Source organism: Saccopteryx bilineata, chromosome 6 (genome assembly GCF_036850765.1).
Source record: "Saccopteryx bilineata isolate mSacBil1 chromosome 6, mSacBil1_pri_phased_curated, whole genome shotgun sequence".
NCBI lineage: Eukaryota > Metazoa > Chordata > Mammalia > Chiroptera > Emballonuridae > Saccopteryx > Saccopteryx bilineata.
Genome location: NC_089495.1, coordinates 33,668,729 through 33,688,498, shown reverse-complemented (window position 1 = coordinate 33,688,498; position 19,770 = coordinate 33,668,729). Strand labels below are relative to the sequence as shown.

At 39.0% G+C, this 19,770-nt stretch overlaps 1 protein-coding gene and 1 pseudogene across 2 annotated transcripts; both read right to left on the bottom strand.

Annotated features, from left to right (window-relative positions):
* Positions 1-4,752: 4,752 nt before the first annotated feature.
* VDAC3 (voltage dependent anion channel 3) lies at positions 4,753-19,703 on the bottom strand. Of its 2 annotated transcripts, none has more exons than XM_066235390.1 (9): positions 19,540-19,703; positions 17,158-17,226; positions 16,341-16,390; positions 10,963-11,115; positions 9,752-9,804; positions 8,346-8,573; positions 6,809-6,959; positions 5,944-6,005; positions 4,753-5,281 (listed from the first exon to the last, which is right to left on the bottom strand). In XM_066235390.1, exons 2-9 carry the CDS (start codon positions 17,222-17,224, stop codon positions 5,203-5,205), a joined length of 843 nt encoding a protein of 280 aa, XP_066091487.1. In that variant the 5' UTR covers positions 17,225-17,226; positions 19,540-19,703; the 3' UTR covers positions 4,753-5,202. The 2 variants fall into 2 exon arrangements, with proteins under 2 accessions (XP_066091487.1, XP_066091486.1); XM_066235389.1 differs by having other exon boundaries at positions 5,948-6,005; positions 19,540-19,694.
* Positions 11,130-12,186, bottom strand: LOC136308178 (ubiquitin-conjugating enzyme E2 L3 pseudogene; annotated as a pseudogene).
* Positions 19,704-19,770: the final 67 nt, after the last annotated feature.

Below are 19,770 nucleotides of genomic sequence, written 5' to 3'. Positions count from 1 at the left end.
GGCCCCAGAGGCATATTAGATAGAATCTAAGGACAGGCAGATGTAATTTGAAGAGGTTCCTTATACAAACATATCAACAAGGTGTAGAGTTAAATAATAGAGGATAGAACCTCAATGCCAACATTTAAGTGGAGAGCAAAAAAAAAAGGGGATTTATTTCTAAAGGGAAATGAGCAGAGGGACCTGAATCAAAGACGACATACAGCACACATAATCAGAGGCTGTGGTCTCAGGGAAAAGGCTGGTCTTTATGTGTAGAAAACAGAGCAGTCTTCTTGCTTGTGTACGTAACAGCAGAGGGTGACCCAGAAATGGCTTCAGCTCCTCCTGCCCAAGGTTCTAGAACCTAAGGCTTGGCCAAGGTGGCAGTGAGTTTCTAAGGACAGACCTGTAGTAACTTAATGAAACTTTAGGACAGTCATCGTCCTCTTTTCCTCGAGCAGTGATGCTCAGAGTATAATGATGGATTAGCAATACATTGTGACATCTTCCCAGTCTCTTATAGCAATTAATATTTACAGTATGTGTAGATATTATTACAAAATTTAATAAAAACCTCATGCGGAGCGACAAGTGCACTCACCAATTAGAATGCTGCCTGCTCTGCTGCCACAAGGGGCCTGCAGCCTTTTTCAAACAAATAATATTCCAAGAGTTTTCCCTAATGACAAAGAAACTGCTTTAGAAAACCAAAAAAATAGAGTATAAAATAAATAAAATTTATAAGTCTACCTTCCCAAGATAACAAATATTAATATTTTGGAGCATTTTCTCCAGTATTTGCACATATTTTAAAAAATAAAATTGGCCCTGGCCTGTTGGCTCAGTGGTAGAGTATTGGCCCAGTATGTGGAAGTCCTGGGTTTGATTCCCAGTCAGGGCACACAGGAGAAGGAACCATCTGCTTACCCCTTCCTCTTCTCTCTCCCTGTCCTTCCCTCCCACAACCAGGCTTGAATGGTTTGAGCAAGCTGGCCTCCGGTGCTGAGGATGGCTCCATGACCTTGCCTCCAGCGCTGAAATAGCTCAGTTGCCAAGCAACGAAGCAGCGGCTCCAGAAGGGCAGGACATCACCCTGTAGGGGGCTGGCCAGGTGGATCCCAGTCGGGGTGCACACGGGAGTCTTCCTCTCAACCTCCCGCCTCTCACTTAATAAAAAAAAAATGTATATAAAATTAAGATATTTTTACCTTGTTTTTTCTATTTAACATATTATGAACAATCCTCAGTAGTTATTCCTCTTCAAAAACATGATTGTTAATGGCTGAATAATATATCACTTAATGAATATGTATACCATCTTTTTGCACATTTGGACAGCTATCAATTTTTTCTATTATGAGAAACCTTGTATATAAATCTTTGTACATCTATGATGACTCCCTAAGGCAAATTCCTAGGGGTGGAGTCACTGAATCAAAGAGCCCACTGGCATTAAACACATATACACTAAAATGTTAGTTCTGTTCCCAGGTGAAGGCCATTTAAATTATGTTGAGTAAGGCTCAAAAGGAAAGACTGAGGATCCTAGCAGTGTCCTGAAATCGAATAAAGGAGTGGCCATAGGCATTGTAAAACTAACTAGGGGAGAAACGGGAGGGGGAACAGGGAAGATGAGGAGACCGCTGGGACAGTAGTGGGGGGGGGGGAGCTACTGAGCACGTCCATTATGAGAAACAAGGCACTGCTCCATCCTAGGATCTCTCTCAGGGCTATTTTCCTGAGGCTCGCAGTTATTGCTGTGAGGATCAGATAGATTGTATAGGATGACCAGCTCAGGGCCTAGCACACAAGCTCAAGAAATGTGCTTTCCCTTCTGCTAAGACCTTATGACTCCCACAATGATGAGAGTACTTAGGACATAGTCTAGCCAGCCATATAATTCACTAAAACTTCTGAATAAAGGCTGAATTTAAACTACCTATGTTCATAAATGGATTATACCAACAAGAAATATGGCTCTTTAGCTCTGGAATAACAAACACAGGAAAAGAAAAAAAAACAGATCTATTTTCTTCTCATTTAATGCAGGCCATAATATAACTTCATCAGGTCAGTAACTCACAAATTAATTAGAGGTACATCTCATCAGTTGTTTCCTTGTATTTCCTTTTGACCCGGCACTCTTCATTTCTGGGTCCCGCCCTAAACAACACTAGACTGAAGAGAAATGCCCCACAGCAACTCCTCTAACAACATAGCGCCCAACCAACTCCTGCGACTTACCCCAGACAGGGAGAAATCCAGGTACAGAAGCACCGGTCAGCCCAGCCCAGCATCCGATCTAGTTCAGTGTATCCGATCTAGTTCATTCCGATCCGCAGTGTATCAAGTTCATCCAGTCAGACAGTTAACCAGACACAGGAGCCAACAAGACAGAGTGAATTTGTTGCTTACCTCCCTCACTCTCTTTTCCTGTTACACTTCTATGTCCTGTAATGGCGGTTCAACCCACAAAAAAAGTGAGAAAATAAAAGTATATTATGTGGCTGGTCTCATAGATATTTTCTGACAGAAGCAGTAGTTGGAATTTGGGTTGTATTAAAAATAATATTTCGTGGTAATACACGGAAAATCCTTCAGCACTGAAATTTTTCAAAAAGCAATGTCTAATTTTTCTGATGACTCATTTGGAAACTTAGCAAGGAATCTGAGCAGCCGTATCAGAGAATTACAAATGGTCAGCGACCATATGAAAACAGCCCCTCTCGCTGGCAATTAGAAAAATGCAAATTAAAACAAAATATCATGTTTTATGTCTAAAACCAGTAAATATTTTCAAGTTTTACAACATTCAATGTTACTGAGGACGTGGGGAAGTGGGCTCTCTTAAGAACTGCTGGTAGAAATACAAATTGGTACAAGATTTTTGATGAGCAATTCTGTACTACTCACCCAATGTACACGCCCTATGACTCAGCAGTCTCTTCCAGAAACCTGTCCTAGAGAACTGCACTAATACAACAGCCATGTGCCTAGTGACCACCACCCAGGGCAGCGCAGAAATGGAGCATTTTCATCATCACAGCAAGTTTTCTTCTGGGCAGTGCTGCTAAGAAAATGTTCACAGACGTGAACAAAATAAATGGGCAAAGATATTCAATGCAACATTGTTTGTAAAGCCAAAAATGGAATACAGCAAAATGGGAAATAAATAATGTCATATTTACACTAACGTATAAAATAAGAAAAATATGAGGCAGATCTATATGAACAAACAAAAATGCTGTTAAATTTCAAAGTATATTGTGAAATAAGATGTTTTTTAACATCATATACGTAGTTTGGGGTTTTTTTTTTATATTTTGTTTGGAGAAGTGGGGAGGCAGAGAGACAAACACCAGCATGGGCCCAACCAGGATCCACTCGGCATGCCCACCAGGGAGCGATGCTCTGCCCATCTGGGGCATTGCTCCGTTGCAACTGGAGCCATTCTAGCACCTGGGCCAACTTTGCTCCCATGGAGCCTTGGCTGCTGGAGGGGATGAGAGAGAGAGGAAGGAGAGGGAGAAGAGTGGAGAAGCAGATGGACACTTCTCCTGTGTGCCATGGCTGGGAATCAAACCTGGGACATCCACACACCAGGCTGACACTCTACCACTGAGCCAACCGGCCAGGGCCTATACGTAGATATTTATGTAATCTCTAAAGACACTGAAAAACACCTCCAAGGATATCTATCAAACTGTCGGTAGTGGTAGACAAGGTTTGGAGAGAGGAATGGCAATTTTCACTTTTACTTACATCTAAACTGACTTTATTGCAACCAGTGTATAACAGGGGTCCCCAAACTTTTTACACAGGGGGCCAGTTCACTCTCCCTCAGACTGTTGGAGGGCCGCCACATACAGTGCTTCTCTCACTGACCACCAATGAAAGAGGTGCCCCTTCTGGAAGTGTGGCGGGGGCCGGATAAATGGCCTCAGGGGGCCACATGCAGCCTGCAGGCCGTAGTTTGGGGATGCCTGGTATAAGCTATGCTTAAAAAAATTTTTTCACCCTGGCCAAGTGGCTGAGTAAAACATAGCATCATCACAGCACGCCAAGGTTGCAGGTTTGATCCCCAATTGGGGCACATATGAGAAGCAACCAACGAGTGCACCACTAAATAGAACTAAGTGAAACACGCTGATGCTTCTCTCTCTCTCTCTCTCTCTCTCTTGTCCCCACCCCTCTCTCAAATCAATGGAAAATTTTTTAAAGTTTTTTTTCAAAAGAGGTTCTACTTTTAGAAAGATAACTTACTAGTAAGCCATGATCATAGTTTACTCATTTTTTTTCCCTAAACTGGTATTTTCATTCTTTGGTTACCATTTTTCTAGACCTAATAATCAACAATCCTTGTCCTAAGGCCTGGGAGGAGCCAAAGATGTGCTCTCCTCCAGCTCTGGCCTCCTCCTACCACACTCTCTTCCTTCCAGTCTTCATCTACAACTGTACTCTTTCCTTTGCTGGTCTTTTAACCGCTGACACCCTCACTCTTTCTCAAAACTACCAATCTCATGCTCTGTCACGCTGCTACAGGAAGCAAGTACCTTAACAGATGTGCTTCTGGCCAGAACAAAACTCAGTCCCACTCCCCGGCCTGTGTGCAGAGGAGCAAGAAGTCAGGCAAACTGAAGCGGCACGGACAGGCAACAGCAGATATTATTTCACACATACCACTTTAAGCATAAATACCACCTATGAATATTTTTCAAAGCAAATCACAATAAATGCAAGAAAACCACCACTAGTAAGTCAGATGAGTGATTATGTTCAAATGTGATGGGTTTATTTTATTTTACTCTGATGCAAAACCAAAGATTCCACTATAGCACAGAGACCAATATATTAAAAGGTCATGAAAAAAGTGGTGTGGGACATGCAGAACGTGATGTACAAACAGGGGGATAGGGTTATTTCCTTTGTAACATGACTACATTGTCACTGAGGAACACATTAAAAATAATACTGTGGAACTGAACTGAAATGTGGCACAAAATGACAACTTCCAGGCATGCCTTTAAGCACCTCCCTTAGGATGGACTTGCAATCTCTAGACTTCAGTGTGGGAAGGATTACAATTCTTTGGAAGAATAAAAAGTTCACACTTTTAAAATTTCAGAGAAGAATTTTAAGGCCAAAACATAGTGGGTTCATTTCTCTTCATCTCCAGGGAGAAATATGATGCTTTATTCAAAACCACATTAAGCTTCTAGTTCAAATCCCAACCCAACCTTGTGACCTCCTGCATTGAAGTTCTTTCCATCGATTAAAGCTGATAGGGTCAGTTTGACTCCTAGGAAGAAGAGAACACCACAATCACTTGTAATAAATATTACAATCAGATCTGCATTTTCTAGAAACAATGAATGGAGTCAATGGCATGGACTACAGCTGGGCATAAGAATTACAAGAATACAGCTATTACTAAACTCAACACAGGGTTATTTATTATCATCTGTAATGAGTAAAGCATAACCACTGCAAAGTTTACTTGGAGTTCAGAGTTAAGAACAATGAATGATGCACCAAACTCAAAAGCCAGAGTGACCAAGTTACAGTTAGAAATACATAAAAAATTTTAAACCAAGAGTACCTGGATCTGTTATACTTTGTATGAACAACCAAATGTTATAAAACGGTCTGAATTAGTCTGGCCTGTGGTGGTGCAGTGGATAAGTGTCAATGTGAAACACTGAGGTCACTGGTTCAAAACTCTGGGCCTGCCCAATCAAGGCACATACGACAAGCAACAAGCAAACAATGAACAGCTAGAGTGAAGCAACTATGAGTTGATATCTCTCATTCTCCCACCCCTCTCCTCTCTCTGTAAAATAAAAAAAAAAAAAAAAAAACTTAAAAAAAAAAAAGGTCTGAATTAGCCTACATGATTGTAGGTTCTATTCATTATTCCTCTATCACCTTCTACTTCAACCCCATTATTATTCATTCCTTTACTTACCTGGTCGAAGAGCCTGAGTATAACCCAGTCCAATCAGGCTGGCATTATTTACTTTAGCCTAAGGTTAAGAAAGGATAGAAACAGTAAGAAAATAATCAATTTCATAATACATGTCCAGTACAACCACCACTTCATGCATCAGATTTCCAAAGCTAAAGCACCTTAGGGCCAATATAAAATGACTGAAACTGAAAATTAATTAATAAAAAGATAAATCTTTTATGAAGAGGACTGGAAGGGATAGCAGAGACCTTGAGAATACATGCTTAAAGAGCTCAAGCAAATGTTTTTAAAACACTGTGTAGTCAAGTACCCCCATGTACTGAATTCTTTGAGATATCAGTTTACAATCTCTGGTTAGAGCATGAACTCTGGTGAGAGACAAACCTGGTTCAAATCTTGGCACTGCCACTTGGACAAGTTACCTGACCTCTCTAAGCCTCAATTCCCTCATCTGTAAAACGGGGATGAGGATACTACTCACCACCTATAGTTGTGAGGATTAAATGAGATAATACACGTAAAGCCCTTAGCACAGTACCTGAAATTTAAGAGCTCAATTAGTGTTATTATTAATAAGATTTACTAATACCAACAGGAATAGTAATCAAATCCCATGAATTTAGAGATAAGAAAATTTTGAGGCTAAAGACAGAAAATGACTTGAGAAGGTCAGACAACAGCCAAATACGGGAGGAGCTAGGACTAGAATCCAATTTCCTGACTTCAGGTTTAATACTCTTTTCAGTACACTAGCTCATTCAAGTTAATAAAGTCATGCAAACTACAACAGTATCACAACTCTTGTTAACAACTTAGATGGAACCTAAGAGCAGACACAATCTGGAAGCACATTCTTACAGATAGAGTAGTTCTACAATCCAACTTGTATTTAGCAGCGATGCCAAAACGGGTGTTATTACTGCCAGCTGTCCAAGCGAGGTTTATTGACGTTTCCATCTTCTCGTTAACTTTCTGGTAGATAGACCCTCCAAATTCAGTGCCGTCATTCCTGTTCTCATGGTGTGAGAAAAAGTCATAAGTACCTAGTTTGTACCATTGTTATAGTACAGAAACAAATTCTAAGACTATCTAAACAAGGATCTCATTTTGCACCTTCAAATTTCAGCAAACTTCCAGCATAAATGATTTCCAAGCAAAACAAGAAACTAAATCCAGTTATGGAACTTAGTCACCTAATTAAAATGTAGTTAACACTTGATTCATTTACTTGGTTCTGCCACAATATCAATTTCTTAGTCACAATTAAATTATGCATGAAGGCAGACATCTCAGGTGTATAGGAATGATAGGTCTCTCTGAGATGTTCATAGAATTTATAAACTTCAAAGTTAAGCCAACCGGATAGCTCGGTTGGGTCATCCCCATACACAAAGGGTGCTGGTTCAATGCCGTCAGAACATACACAGAAGCAGACTGATGTTTCTGTCTCTCTCCGTCTCCCTTCCTCTCTCTTTAAAGTCAACCAATAAGTTTTAAAAAATAAAAGATTCCACATAAAATATATATATTGGTACAAGTATGGGACTAAAGCCAATTCTGGATTTCATTTTAAACAGAGTCCTAGCGTTAGAAAGCACCCTCTCCACAATATCGACGGTACACTGCTCTAGGGAAGTACCTAAATTGTTTCAAAATGTCCCAGAAGTTAGTCCATGAGTTTTCATGGTTTTCCTGATAATACTGTTTCATCAGTTATAATGCCCCCATCTCCACCACTACTTGACTTTCAGTAATCATTAAGTGAATTAGACTGCTTAGTGGAGAGCAAATGCAACGCTGTAAAAACAGAGCTCACCCTTTGCTTCTCTTCCTGGTAGAGGAGCAGTGCCCAGTAGCACAAAACATAAAATAAAGTTTAAAAGTTCAAATTCAGTTCACCAGCAGGGTGCAGTCTACAGAACTGCATCTAGGGTTGCTTTGAAGATCTGCTACTCCTGACCAAGGGCATCTGAAAACCTCCAGAGAATTACTGGTGCTGCTCCAGGTACTCAGATCAATTAGGTGGTGGTTCTTCATGATCCAAACAGACCTATTTCAGGACACTGCCAAGCTGAGTACAGCATCAGAGGAAGCAGGAACATCTCCAAATGACCCCATGTCCTGGGCTCTCTCCATCCCAATACTTCCTCTACAGATTCTAGAGCTTCATAGAGTTTGGGATACAGGCTGAGAGGCCAGTAACTACCAGCAGCACATCACAATGCACCAAGTGCACTAACCTCTCACTATGTTTGCCAACTATGAGAACAGAACAGTGAGGTTGGATGTCCACTAAGGCATACTAAATGCAAGTACCATCATTTCTAACCTTCTCAACATGCTAACAGCTACCAACTTTTTGGCATTAAAGGAGGAATGAATTATAAACACTCACACATGAGTGTGCAGCTGGAAGTCTGCAGCCTTGTAACCCAGGGCGAAATTATTCTGTGACAGTTTGGATTTGGCTGTGTCAAAACTCATCTGATATCCAGCAAGCCAACCTTCAAAGGCTAATACAGCCCAGCCATAGATGGTTGGGCCAGAAAAATCTATATCAACATTACTGCCAAGACTGAAACAATCCCGTTTATAGGAGGCCTTCAATTTACCACTCTTCTTTCTGTGAAAAACAAACACAACACAATGTAAACAAGAGTTTCTACTACTGTCCAGGAATCTTTACAGTAAGACCCCCTGTCCCCCAGGAGTAGATGCCACACATATAGCAAAAACGTTTCAAGTGACTTAGCTTTAAAAATATATTTGGTTAATATTAGAAATATGTGTACTTTTTTTACCTATTCCTCACTATAAGTTCAAATGATAGGATAGTTCACAATTAATTTCTTGAAGGCATGAACAAAAGTATAAAAAGAGTAACATATTTCAGTACCAAATTAATAACCTGAATACATATATCTATATACGTACAAGAAGCCAAATTTCTTTAAATATTTCCAAATGTCCAAATGCTATGAAAGGTAACAACACCCGACACTTCACTTCTAAATTATTAACTGATCACGGAGAAAGTGTCCTTTTTTTCTTAAAGGGTACAGTGCTTTGGTGAGCGTATTTATTTCCCTTAGGGCCAGTGTTTTCTCCATAGACAACGCTAGATAGATAGAAGTGAAGTATTTTTGAAGGACAATACTGAAATACGTTCTAAATAATCCTTTTCTATTTCATCAGGCCTCTTGTTTGTCTAGAGGATAACTAAAGTGTGTAGCAGGAAGGGCACGCCTGCTGTTGCAGCTAAGAAATGCCACTTTTATCCAGCACCTTTGTCCTTTTGATAATCTTGGCCATGACAGGCAGACAGAAAAGACCACAATCCCTATTTTTTAGATGAAGAAACTGAAGCGGAGAAGTTGGGAGGGTTTATATAAAGGCTAAGAAAGCAAGTCAATAGCAGAACTACTCATTATAGTGTTCTACAGCCAAGAGATTACACTGTCTTAACAAATTCTCAGCAAAATACCACATCTATGAATCTTTAGAATAGGTTAAGAAATATCTAATGTCAAACCCTTCCAGTTCCTAAACTCTTTCTACAATGTGCTTCTTTGGACTAGATTTATGTTTTTGTTCATCTGCTCTATTGTCAAATAAAACTCTTTTTGCCTGCCTCAAAGGAATCTTCCTTTCTCTTTACTGCTACTCCCAGTCTCTAAATATCCTTAACAGCAGCATCCTAAGCTCTCCTGCATCAAAACTTTTTATTGCAACTCCCTATACTAAATTCCTCTACCCCTACAGGCTAAAAAACTTTTCAGAAAATGGGGTTTGGATAATTACCCTGTGTTCGGTACAAATATGGTATCAAGAGTCAGTTTCAACCCTTCAGCCAACTGAAAAATAAAGATTTAAAATCAATAATTAGTAACTTTCAATTCTTATTTTGATTCAAGAAACCAATTCTAAAGTTTTCTCTAACTTCCTAACAACAAAAAAAGGGAAGTCATTAAAGACAGACAAATATTAAATTATTTAATAAATTACCTCTTCATCCTTCCCTGTTGTTTACCCCTCTCCCCTTACCCTAGGCTTCATTATGATTCTTTCACACAAAAAAAGTTTTTTTAAATACAAAGGTCAAATTCTCTTCTAGCCAGTAACGTTAACCACAGTACAAAAACAACAGAATCCCAATACAACAAAATAATACTGATACTCTCTTATAAGCACTGTAATAAGACAATCTGATATTTAAAGAGCTAACTTAAGTAATTTATTTATTCAACTATACATATACAGGGTGGGCCAACAGATTTCTAGTTATGAGTATGTGAAACACGGTGTATTCTTGTATTACTATTTAGTATATTATTTTCCACATAAACAACTGTAAACCTACTTATGCCCAACCTTGTATATTACCTATATATTGTAATGTACATATAGACAAACCTCAAAAACTAGTACACTGCCTGACCTGTGGTGGCGCAGTGGATAAAGTGTCGACCTGGAAATACTGAGGTCGCTTGCCTGGTCAAGGCACATATGGGAGTTGATGCTTCCAGCTCCTCCCCCCTTCTCTCTCTCTGTCTCTCTCTATCCTCTCTCTCTCCTCCCTAAAAATAAATAAAAAAAATTAAAAAAAAAAAAAAAAAACTAGTACACTGTACACAGCAGGCCCTTGACAAACACCTTGATAGATCGTCTGTTTGAAAACATTATAGAATTTTCCACATTTTTCTGCAGAGCCAATTTTGCAATGATTACAAAACGAAATCACTGCAAATAGCTTAGTCCACCCAGAAGAGGCTCAGCTGTGTAAAAGGGTAAGTAGAACAGTTCAGAATAAAGATGCAGAGTGATATGATGTGCTGACAAACAAAACCTGACTTTCTAGAACCATAAAACATACCACAGAAGGCCACGTACAGAGGAAAAATATGGCTACTGGATAGGCTAAAACATCTTGTTCAGATTATATTTGGGGTTTGTCCATCATCTTATTTGCAAGATAAATTTAACATACAAATAACTTCCAATGTTTCTCTTACCTTATTTTCCCAAGAGATTTCTGTTCCAAGCGTATTGTCTGTGTTCCATTTTTGGGTGAAAGTAAGTCCATAGTTACAGATCTTATATTTGGTCTCTAGGTTGCCTGATGCTTTCCCTGTATCAGTATAAGCATGACCAGAAGTAGAAAATTCCTAAGCAATGAAAAATAATCACTTTAAAGGGAGCTCATCAAATAGAAAAATATCATTTCAGAAAGCAGTATTCAATGCATTAGACACCAGTGCAATTAACTTTTTACCACAGCCCTACTCTACAGCAACTCACTGCCTGCTTTCCTTCTTTATTGTTTAGAACATCTTCAAATTTTAATCCTTTATTTAACAGGTTACCTAGACCAGTGATTTTCAACCTTTTTTTTTTCATGGCACAAACACACACTAATTACTAAGGTCAGTGCCCCTGACTAAATACAACCATTTTCATCTCATGGCACAAATAAATTAGTTACTAAAGAAGAGGTCAGGGCCCCTTTTCCTTTAATAATTAGTTTATGAGTGCGTGAGACACAAAGGTTGAAAATCACTGACCTAGACCAATTTCGATTAAGAAAACTAGAAAGTTAGTAACTGCCACAAGCAAACGCCAGGCAATGGCATATGGCAGTTTTCCACTGAGTCCTGCTTTTTGCAGGGTGCCTGAATGCACTGCTTGAGGTCTCTGCTCAGGCTTGCTGGAATCAATCGTGAAGATTTTAGTCCACAGGAAGCTTTTCTTCATATTTCTTTGCAAATGCTTAAGCATTCTTACAGAATTTTTTATGGTCCTTAGAGTATCCTTTAGGTAGGTAAGCTGGAAGAGGGTACGTAGGCTGGGGGTCATTCACTGCTATGAGGGACTGGATTACTTGGTTGGTTTGGGTGGCTGGCTTCCAGTTTTCAGCATTAATTACTGGCAGATAGACTTGCCCCTTTTCCTTGATGTTGAGGAAAGTTGATTTCGATGCTGAAGGCCCCCTTATCATACAGAGGGTGGTCAGGAACAAAACGTCCTTGCTGAGTCAGTTAATTAGTTTCATCAATCTGGATGTTAGGAAGTTTTTCATTCCACATTTGAAGATTTCTTCAAGCTCCTTCATCAGCTTCTTGCTGACTGTCATTGTGAATTGGGTCCTGTAGCTCTTCCCCTTTGTTTTTGTATAAATACCTAGGAGTGGAATGGCTGGATTAAATGGTAAATGCCTGAAAAAAACCCCAAAAAACCTTCCAAACTGTTTCCAAAGCAGCTTTACCATTTTATATTCTTACTAGCAATGTACAAGAGTTCCGGTTGCTCCACAACCTCACCAGTACTTTGTCAGTCTTAATAATTTTAGACATTCTAGTAGGTATGTAGTGCCATTTCATTAAAGTTTTTTTTTAATTATTTCTTTTATTTATTCATTTTAAAGGAGAGAAAAAAACGAGAGAGAGAGAAAACGAGAGAGAGAAAAGGGGGGAGGAGCAGGAAGCATCAACTCCCATATGTGCCTTGAGCAGGCAAGCCCAGGGTTTTGAACCGGCGACCTCAGCAGTCATTAAAGTTTTAATTTGCACTTCTCAAATAATGAATGTTGAGAATCTTTTCACATGCCTATTTACTATTCATATATTTTCTTTGGTGAAGTGTATGTTTATATCCTTTGTCAGATACATGATTTGAAAATATTTTCTTGATTTAACTTTTTAATCTCTTAATAGTATATGTTAAAGAGCAGACATTTTTATTTTTAATGAAATCTGATCACAATTTTTTCTTGTATGATCATGCTTTTGGTGTTATATTTAAGAACTATTTGCCTAACCCAAGGTCATAAAGATTTTCTCCGATGTTCTTTAAGTTTAAAAAATTTAGGTTTTAGCCTGACCAGGGAGTGATGCAGTGAATAAAGCGCCAGACTGGGACGCAGAGGACCCAGGTTCGAAACCCTGAGGTTGCTGGCTTGAGCACGGGCTAACCAGCTTGAGCATGGGGTCACTGGCTTGAGGATGGGATCATAGACATGACCCCAAGGTCACTGGCTTGAGCAAGGGGTCACTCACTCTGCTGTAGCCCCCCAGTCAAGGCACAAATGACAAAGCAATTCATGAACAACTAAGGTGTCACAACAAAGAACTGATGTTTCTCATCTCTCTCCTTTTCTGTCTGTCCCTATCTGTCCCTCTGTCTCTCACAAACAAAACAAAACAAAACAAAAAAACCTTCAGGTTTATATATATAGGTCAGTCTCAATGTGGCCTCTTCTGTGAATCCTTGGTTATAAGACTTCTCTTTAGCTAGTCTTCAGTTGGTTATTCAGAATGATTGTTCTATAATTTAGCTGTAATCCCATTTTGGTCCTTGGACAAGGTGAATGTAGCTTCCATCTCCTCTGCTGCAATTCTGGGCCTCTCTATCTTTCTTTCTAATCTCTAAATATTTTAACGAGTTTTAGACTTTCTATCAATATTATTCTACCTCTCTTACTGGTATTTCTTGTTTCATATACCCTCTTACAAAATGGAAATCTGAAATTCTCTCCTTCAAAGAGAAATAGCTCAACTGAAAATAAAGGCCTTTACTAAAATGACATATAGAATCTTAAACATTCTATTTTCATGATCTGAAAAAGATTATCATTTCTCTACCATCATTTAAACTATTAATTTTAAAGTCCTTAAAATTCTCAAATTAGCAGGAGCACTAGCCTCCCACACCCTTTTAACAGGGTCAGAACTCTATCACATTTTATAAAATTTATTTTTATTGTGACAAAATATACTTAATATAAAAACTACTATTTTAACTTATTAAGTGTACAATTCAGTGGCATTTAGTACATTCACACTGTTATGAAAACTCTACTAGTTTTGTCTCCAAAACTAGTTATAAAACCTCCAACACAAACAATTTTAATATTTGAAAATGTCTATGTGTTCTTTGTAACAAAATGCTATGTTATAGTTTTCTCCCTTCTTCCCTGTCTACCTTCTAAAGTGCTTTCTCTCAGTTACTATGAGTGCCTTAAAATAGATCCTTCTCCCTACTTAGGTGTCATTTCAGTCATATGACAATAAGCAATTCGAAATAGATATCCTTCTGGGGAAGCAAACAGTCAACACCTGTCACTGACAATCTATGAACGCTAAAGAAAACCCATTCTGATTGGTCCTGTTTTTAAAGAGCATCTCTGCGATGCTGCCAGCCCTGACCAGTTCTACTTCACTGCTGGCAACACGATTCCCCCTTCACCAAATACCCTGCGCCCTGACTCTGGCTCTAGGCTGATGAAACCACCGGGAAACTCTCATCTGTTTATCAACACCACGCAGGAAGTTTTCAAAGAGAATATCCTGCTGCACATTTAGGGCAAGGCTTTAGTAAAAAACGATAAAAAGCTAGTCATGTTAAACAGTTCACACGATTATTTAACTTGACCAGCACTTCCTTTTAGTAGACCCAAATACCCAGCGTTTTATTTTTACATTTACTTTTCATAAACTTGACAGTATAGCAAATATAAACCTTACTGCTGGTACTCAAAGGTAAAGGAACAGTCCGTCTACTCTCCTTCCTTGTTACCATATCCTACTATGTAGCTCTGTGAAATGCTGAAAATACCAGAGATACGAATCTCAAAGAGAAGGCTAGCATTCTTCTAAGTGCAGTTCCAAGCTCATAATTGATGGTTTTTAATCTAATTTTATAATTATATCAAACAGTGCAAAATATATTTATAACATGCACGTAACAACTAAAGCTCTATATTAAATACTAGAAAGCAACAAAACAATCTTAAAAACGTTACTGTGAAATAGACGGCATATGACAAAAACATCAAGGTGCAATCTAAGAAATTTGGAGCAATAAATGTAATTTATCATGACTCAGTACCAGTGACCAAAAGCAGCCATAAAAATAAGCACACAAATATGCTCTGTTTTTCTTACCATCTGAATGAATATTCCCACACAACAGCAGCATGAAAAGGAGATAAAATTTTAGTTGATGTTTTTTGCAACACAAACCTAACTTTAGCAAATTCTGAAACCCTACTTAAAATGAGTACAGTATTGCAATTTTAACAGAACCACATACAACAGGGGTCCCAAACTATGGCCCACGGGCCACATGCGGCCCCCTGAAGCCATTTATCCGGCCCCCAACGCACTTCCGGAAGGGGCACCTCTTTCATTGGTGGTCAGTGAGAGGAGCACATTGACCATCTCATTACCAAAAGCAGGCCCATAGTTCCCATTGAAATACTGGTCAGTTTGTTGATTTAAATTTACTTGTTCTTTATTTTAAATATTGTATTTGTTCCCGTTTTGTTTTTTTACTTTAAAATAAGATATGTGCAGTGCGCATAGGGATTTGTTCATAGTTTTTTTTATAGTCCGGCCCTCCAACGGTCTGAGGGACAGTGAACTGGCGCCCTGTGTAAAAAGTTTGGGGACCCCTGACATACAATATGCTCATCCTAGTAGGGTAGTTGCGCATATATATATATATATATATCACTAGAAAACCAGGGAAAGAATGACAATGACAAACCAGGATTATGCTGGGTATGGAACAAAGTATCATAAGAATTCCACATGCCCCTTGCCCTTATAATTATATCATTATATGTAGAAATAAAATTTGCATTAATTTGAATAGGTAATACCAAAAAAGATGCGGAAATCAGAGAATGAGGTGAACCTAAAGTTAATCTGGCTGCTGAGATTTACTGAATAAAAGCTCTAGTAATGATGCTTTGAAAATATGCACAGGGTATACAACATAAAGAACAGTTCAAATGCTGTAGAAATGTTTACCTGAAACCTATGTACTCATATTGATCAATATCACCCCGTTAAAGATAATTTTCTAAATAAAATTTAAATATTAAAAAAAGAAAATATGCCCATATATCTTTTACTATAGTCTTAACTTCCAGTAAAAAATTTATAAACATCAATAAAAACTATAAACTAATTTCTAAATGTATTTTATTTCTGCATCTGCTTCAATTAATCACAAGGGACAGAAACTATCATTTGCTCTTGTAGAAGGGTGATAAAACTCGCAGGAACCCTATACAATGAAAGTTTTCAGTGCCCATATTCATGAAGGTATAATGACATCACTTGGGAGTGAATACATACACACACACACACACACTGTATCATCTGAGAGGAGAACTAAGAAAAGTCTAATTATAACAAAAACAAAATTCAACCTATGTGCTTAAGTGGCTGAGTGAGGATTCTCAATGAAATCTGAGCGTGGAATAAAGCTGTGGGGAAGACAACAAAGAGCCAAAAGTATGCTGCTTCACACAACTAGACTAACAGTGATTTTTAAACAGGTTCCTTTCAGATAGGCTATGTTTATTGAAAATAAATTAGGTACTTACCACTCCACTACATGACTTGGTTCTCAGATCTATTTTGACCATGCCAAACCCTAGACACACACAAAAACACAGTAATGTACAAAATGTGACATTCACTCCAGTTTTTGCAACTTAGAAATTATGAAAATAGTCCATATGGAAAATACACAGTATTCTCATTAGGTGACAGGTCCATGAGAAACTAAATTATAATGAAATAACTTAAGCAAAATTTTTAAACCTATCAAAATAATAAAGGTATTTTAAAACTGTAAGTTAAAACAAAAAAAAGGAATGAAAAGAATATGCACTATTCTGAAAACCAAATTAGAAAATACTATGCAGATATATATATATATAAGCTTAAAATATACACAATTAACATTACTAGCTAATAAAAAAATTAAATGTGTACAACACAAAAAATTAAAACTTTGAAGACTATTAAACTTTAGAAACTAAAAATAAATGTCTTTTGGATCAAAGAATATGCATTACTCCAAAGATGTCAAAAGTTGTACTTCCAGTTCCACAAAAACAATGCCATTATTTGGAGAAGGAAAAATGTACCCTCTACTTCAAATGTCCCCAGGTCTAGCCAGAGAAGCCATACATATTACAGATTCATATTATTTGGTCTTACAAGTAATATTAAATATGCATATGTATACAATTGTTTTTAATACCTGTGGGGCTCTACCTCTAAAGAATGAAGTCCAATAACCTGTTAGTTATCCCTTAAATCTTGTGAGACACATTAATGTTGACTTAACCTCATTTTACTAGCACAGTATAATAGGCATTCAATACTAACCCTTACCCAAAATTGGATACTTACCATATCCTTTGTTGAAGACATCCTTGGCAGCCTTTCCTAGGTCACAGTAAGTTGGTGTGTTACACATATCTTATAAAGAAAAACGGGGACAATGGAATAAAAATAACCACTTAGTATTTATTCACCTTCAGTCCTTCTACTATTTAGCTTTGAGAAAAGGTATACAGTTTTCTCTTCCTTTGCATCATTATTGCTTATATCCTAATGCATGCAAAGCTGAGAAGGGGCCCTGCTCCTTTAAAGAGAGCTTTCCTGAACACTGGAGAATAAAAGGGTTTGTTTCAGGAGAGTCAGAGGTCATCTTCCTGATTGCATTTCAAAGAAAAGAAATTTCTCATAAGCTGAACGAGGAGTATTTTAATTTAACATTTCACTTTTAAAAAAAGGAAAATTTACATTAGAAAGACATTTCGTGGGCTCTTATAAAGCCAAAGAGCAGTATAAGGCAACAAAGTAAATTTGTTTAAAGAACTGTGAGCTTAAACAGATGCATTAAAAATTTTCAAGATTAACATTTTTGCTACTCTGAAATGCAGCTCTTAAAATAAGAATTACCATACTAACTGAAATGTATTCACCCAGAATATACCCTCTCTCAAAGCTCTTCTTAAAATAAATTGTTATAATCTTCCCCATTAACCAGAAATACAATCAATTCTACCTGCAGTAATTTCCTTACCAAAAATTGGTGTACACTCTAAAGTTAAAGCTTTCAAAATCCCAGTATTCCTTGACTTTTTATCTTGCCTATTTAGTATCCACCCCGCTTTTCTACTGCCAATATGACTCTCACCCGAAATCTCAGGTCTGTCAACACTGAACATACCATTCCTTTGCCCTCTTTCTGTAATGGGAAATATTTTCCTGCAGCAGTCTCAAAGGCTATGTTAACCAATTGTAGAACCACCTAAAGCAGCCCCATTAGCTCCAATTGCCATACCTGATAATTCCACAGCACCAGCTAGCCTTTGCAATTTCTATGCCTGAACTACCTCCTCTTTCAAACTTAAATTTATATTTAGCCTAGGTCTTGATCTGGCCTGCTATGCCATCACACCTGAATGTAAATATACTTACAATGCACTTAACTGAAATCACTAAAAATTTGTTCCTTACCTAAATCTGCCAAATATGACAGACATATGTTAAGAGAAACACTGTAATACACACAAAGTTGGGAAGAAAGAGTATATAGTACAGATGAAAGGGTCGGGATAAATGTACTGACTCACACCATAGAACTTTGTTCTAAGCCATAGCATTTCAGAGTTCACTTCCAGAGCAATTATTTGACAATTCAGTTCCTTGTATTCAAGTAATCAATTCTATGTCTTTTACACACTGCCTGTTGCAATCTGAAATTACTTTTTATGATCACAACCAATGCTTCACATGTTAAAATTCTGAAAGAAGACTATAATTTGGGAAGGTAGGTACAGAGAAGCAGACACTCTACATTCAAATAGAAATAAATGTCAAGGTTTTATTTTACAGTCTGGTTTTTCCTCTACAGACAAATGGTGCACTTAAATGTTATAAACACCAATCTAGGACTCACCATAATCTTTCAGCATTTTGCCTTCTTTTTCAAAACTACTGCCAGACACTTTGCAAAAGTTTTGCAGCTGGTTTAGTTTACTAACTGATCTCAATTCTACCTAGTTTCAGTCTACTTTTTCACGACTCTGATGGGAAATGCACGATTGGTATGATCAAGCAAAAAATCGAAAAGTCACAGAGACTTCACGTTACTCGAGAACAAAGCTATCATCACCTATTTCTCTTACATCTACAAAATGCACTTTTTATCTGTAGACGTACACAATGTTCCGAGGTTGCATTAGATGCAGACAGGGAAGAGAGGGCGTTAACCAGGTGATGCTGCTTTACCCAGTAACTAACTACAGTCAGTAAAGAGCCCGTTTCGTTCGTCGTCTCTCCTGTCTAATTGCACATATAGCACCCTCCCTTTGGCGGTAACAAGTGGAAGAGCATCCCCTGATGTTGAACAACTCCGGGAAGGAAGCTGGGGGCGGGGGGCGGGTTTGGGGTTCGAGGACGCAACTTCCCTAGAAACCAACCTCCTTTCCGGCTTGACGCCTGGAAACAAAGTCCCATGGGCACACCAGGCTGAGGGCGAGTCGCGGCTCAGCGCTCGGAGCGACGCCTATCCCCGCCTGCCCCGCCGGCGCGGCGGCTCCATCACCTGACGCGGCCAGAGGCGCAAGGTTCCCTCTCGCCCTCCGCGGCCGCACCGGGCCCGCGCCCTTTAGGCTCATCTCGCCCTCCATGAGGCCCGCCTCCCGTCGGGTTCCCGGCTTGGTGGCGACCCACCGCCCCCTCACCCCCGCCCGGCCGGCCCGGGGTCTGGGTTATCCTCACCTCCACCTAGAGAGCAGGTCTCGGCTCCACCAGGGCAACGCTGAAGGTCTTTTTCAACCAACGCCGTCCGCGCCTGCGCGGCCCCACTCCCCCGCAGCGCCTGCGCGCCCCTGCCTCCTCCCGCCCGAGTCTGCGCCGCGATGTCAGACCGGGGTCGCAGCGTGCGGAAGGGAACAGCTGGGGCGAACCAACACCACCAACTGTCTGGCTCTGTGTGCGCGCGTGCGCGGC

Coding starts and splice junctions, on each gene's coding strand:
- VDAC3 (XM_066235389.1), bottom strand. CDS start 17,224: ATGTGTAACACACCAACTTACTGTGACCTAGGAAAGGCTGCCAAGGAT. Junction 16,391..17,157: donor TGTCTTCAACAAAGGATATG/GTAAGTATCCAA, acceptor GTGTGTGTCTAG/GGTTTGGCATGGTCAAAATA. Junction 9,805..10,962: donor AAATCTCTTGGGAAAATAAG/GTAAGAGAAACA, acceptor TTTATTTTTCAG/TTGGCTGAAGGGTTGAAACT.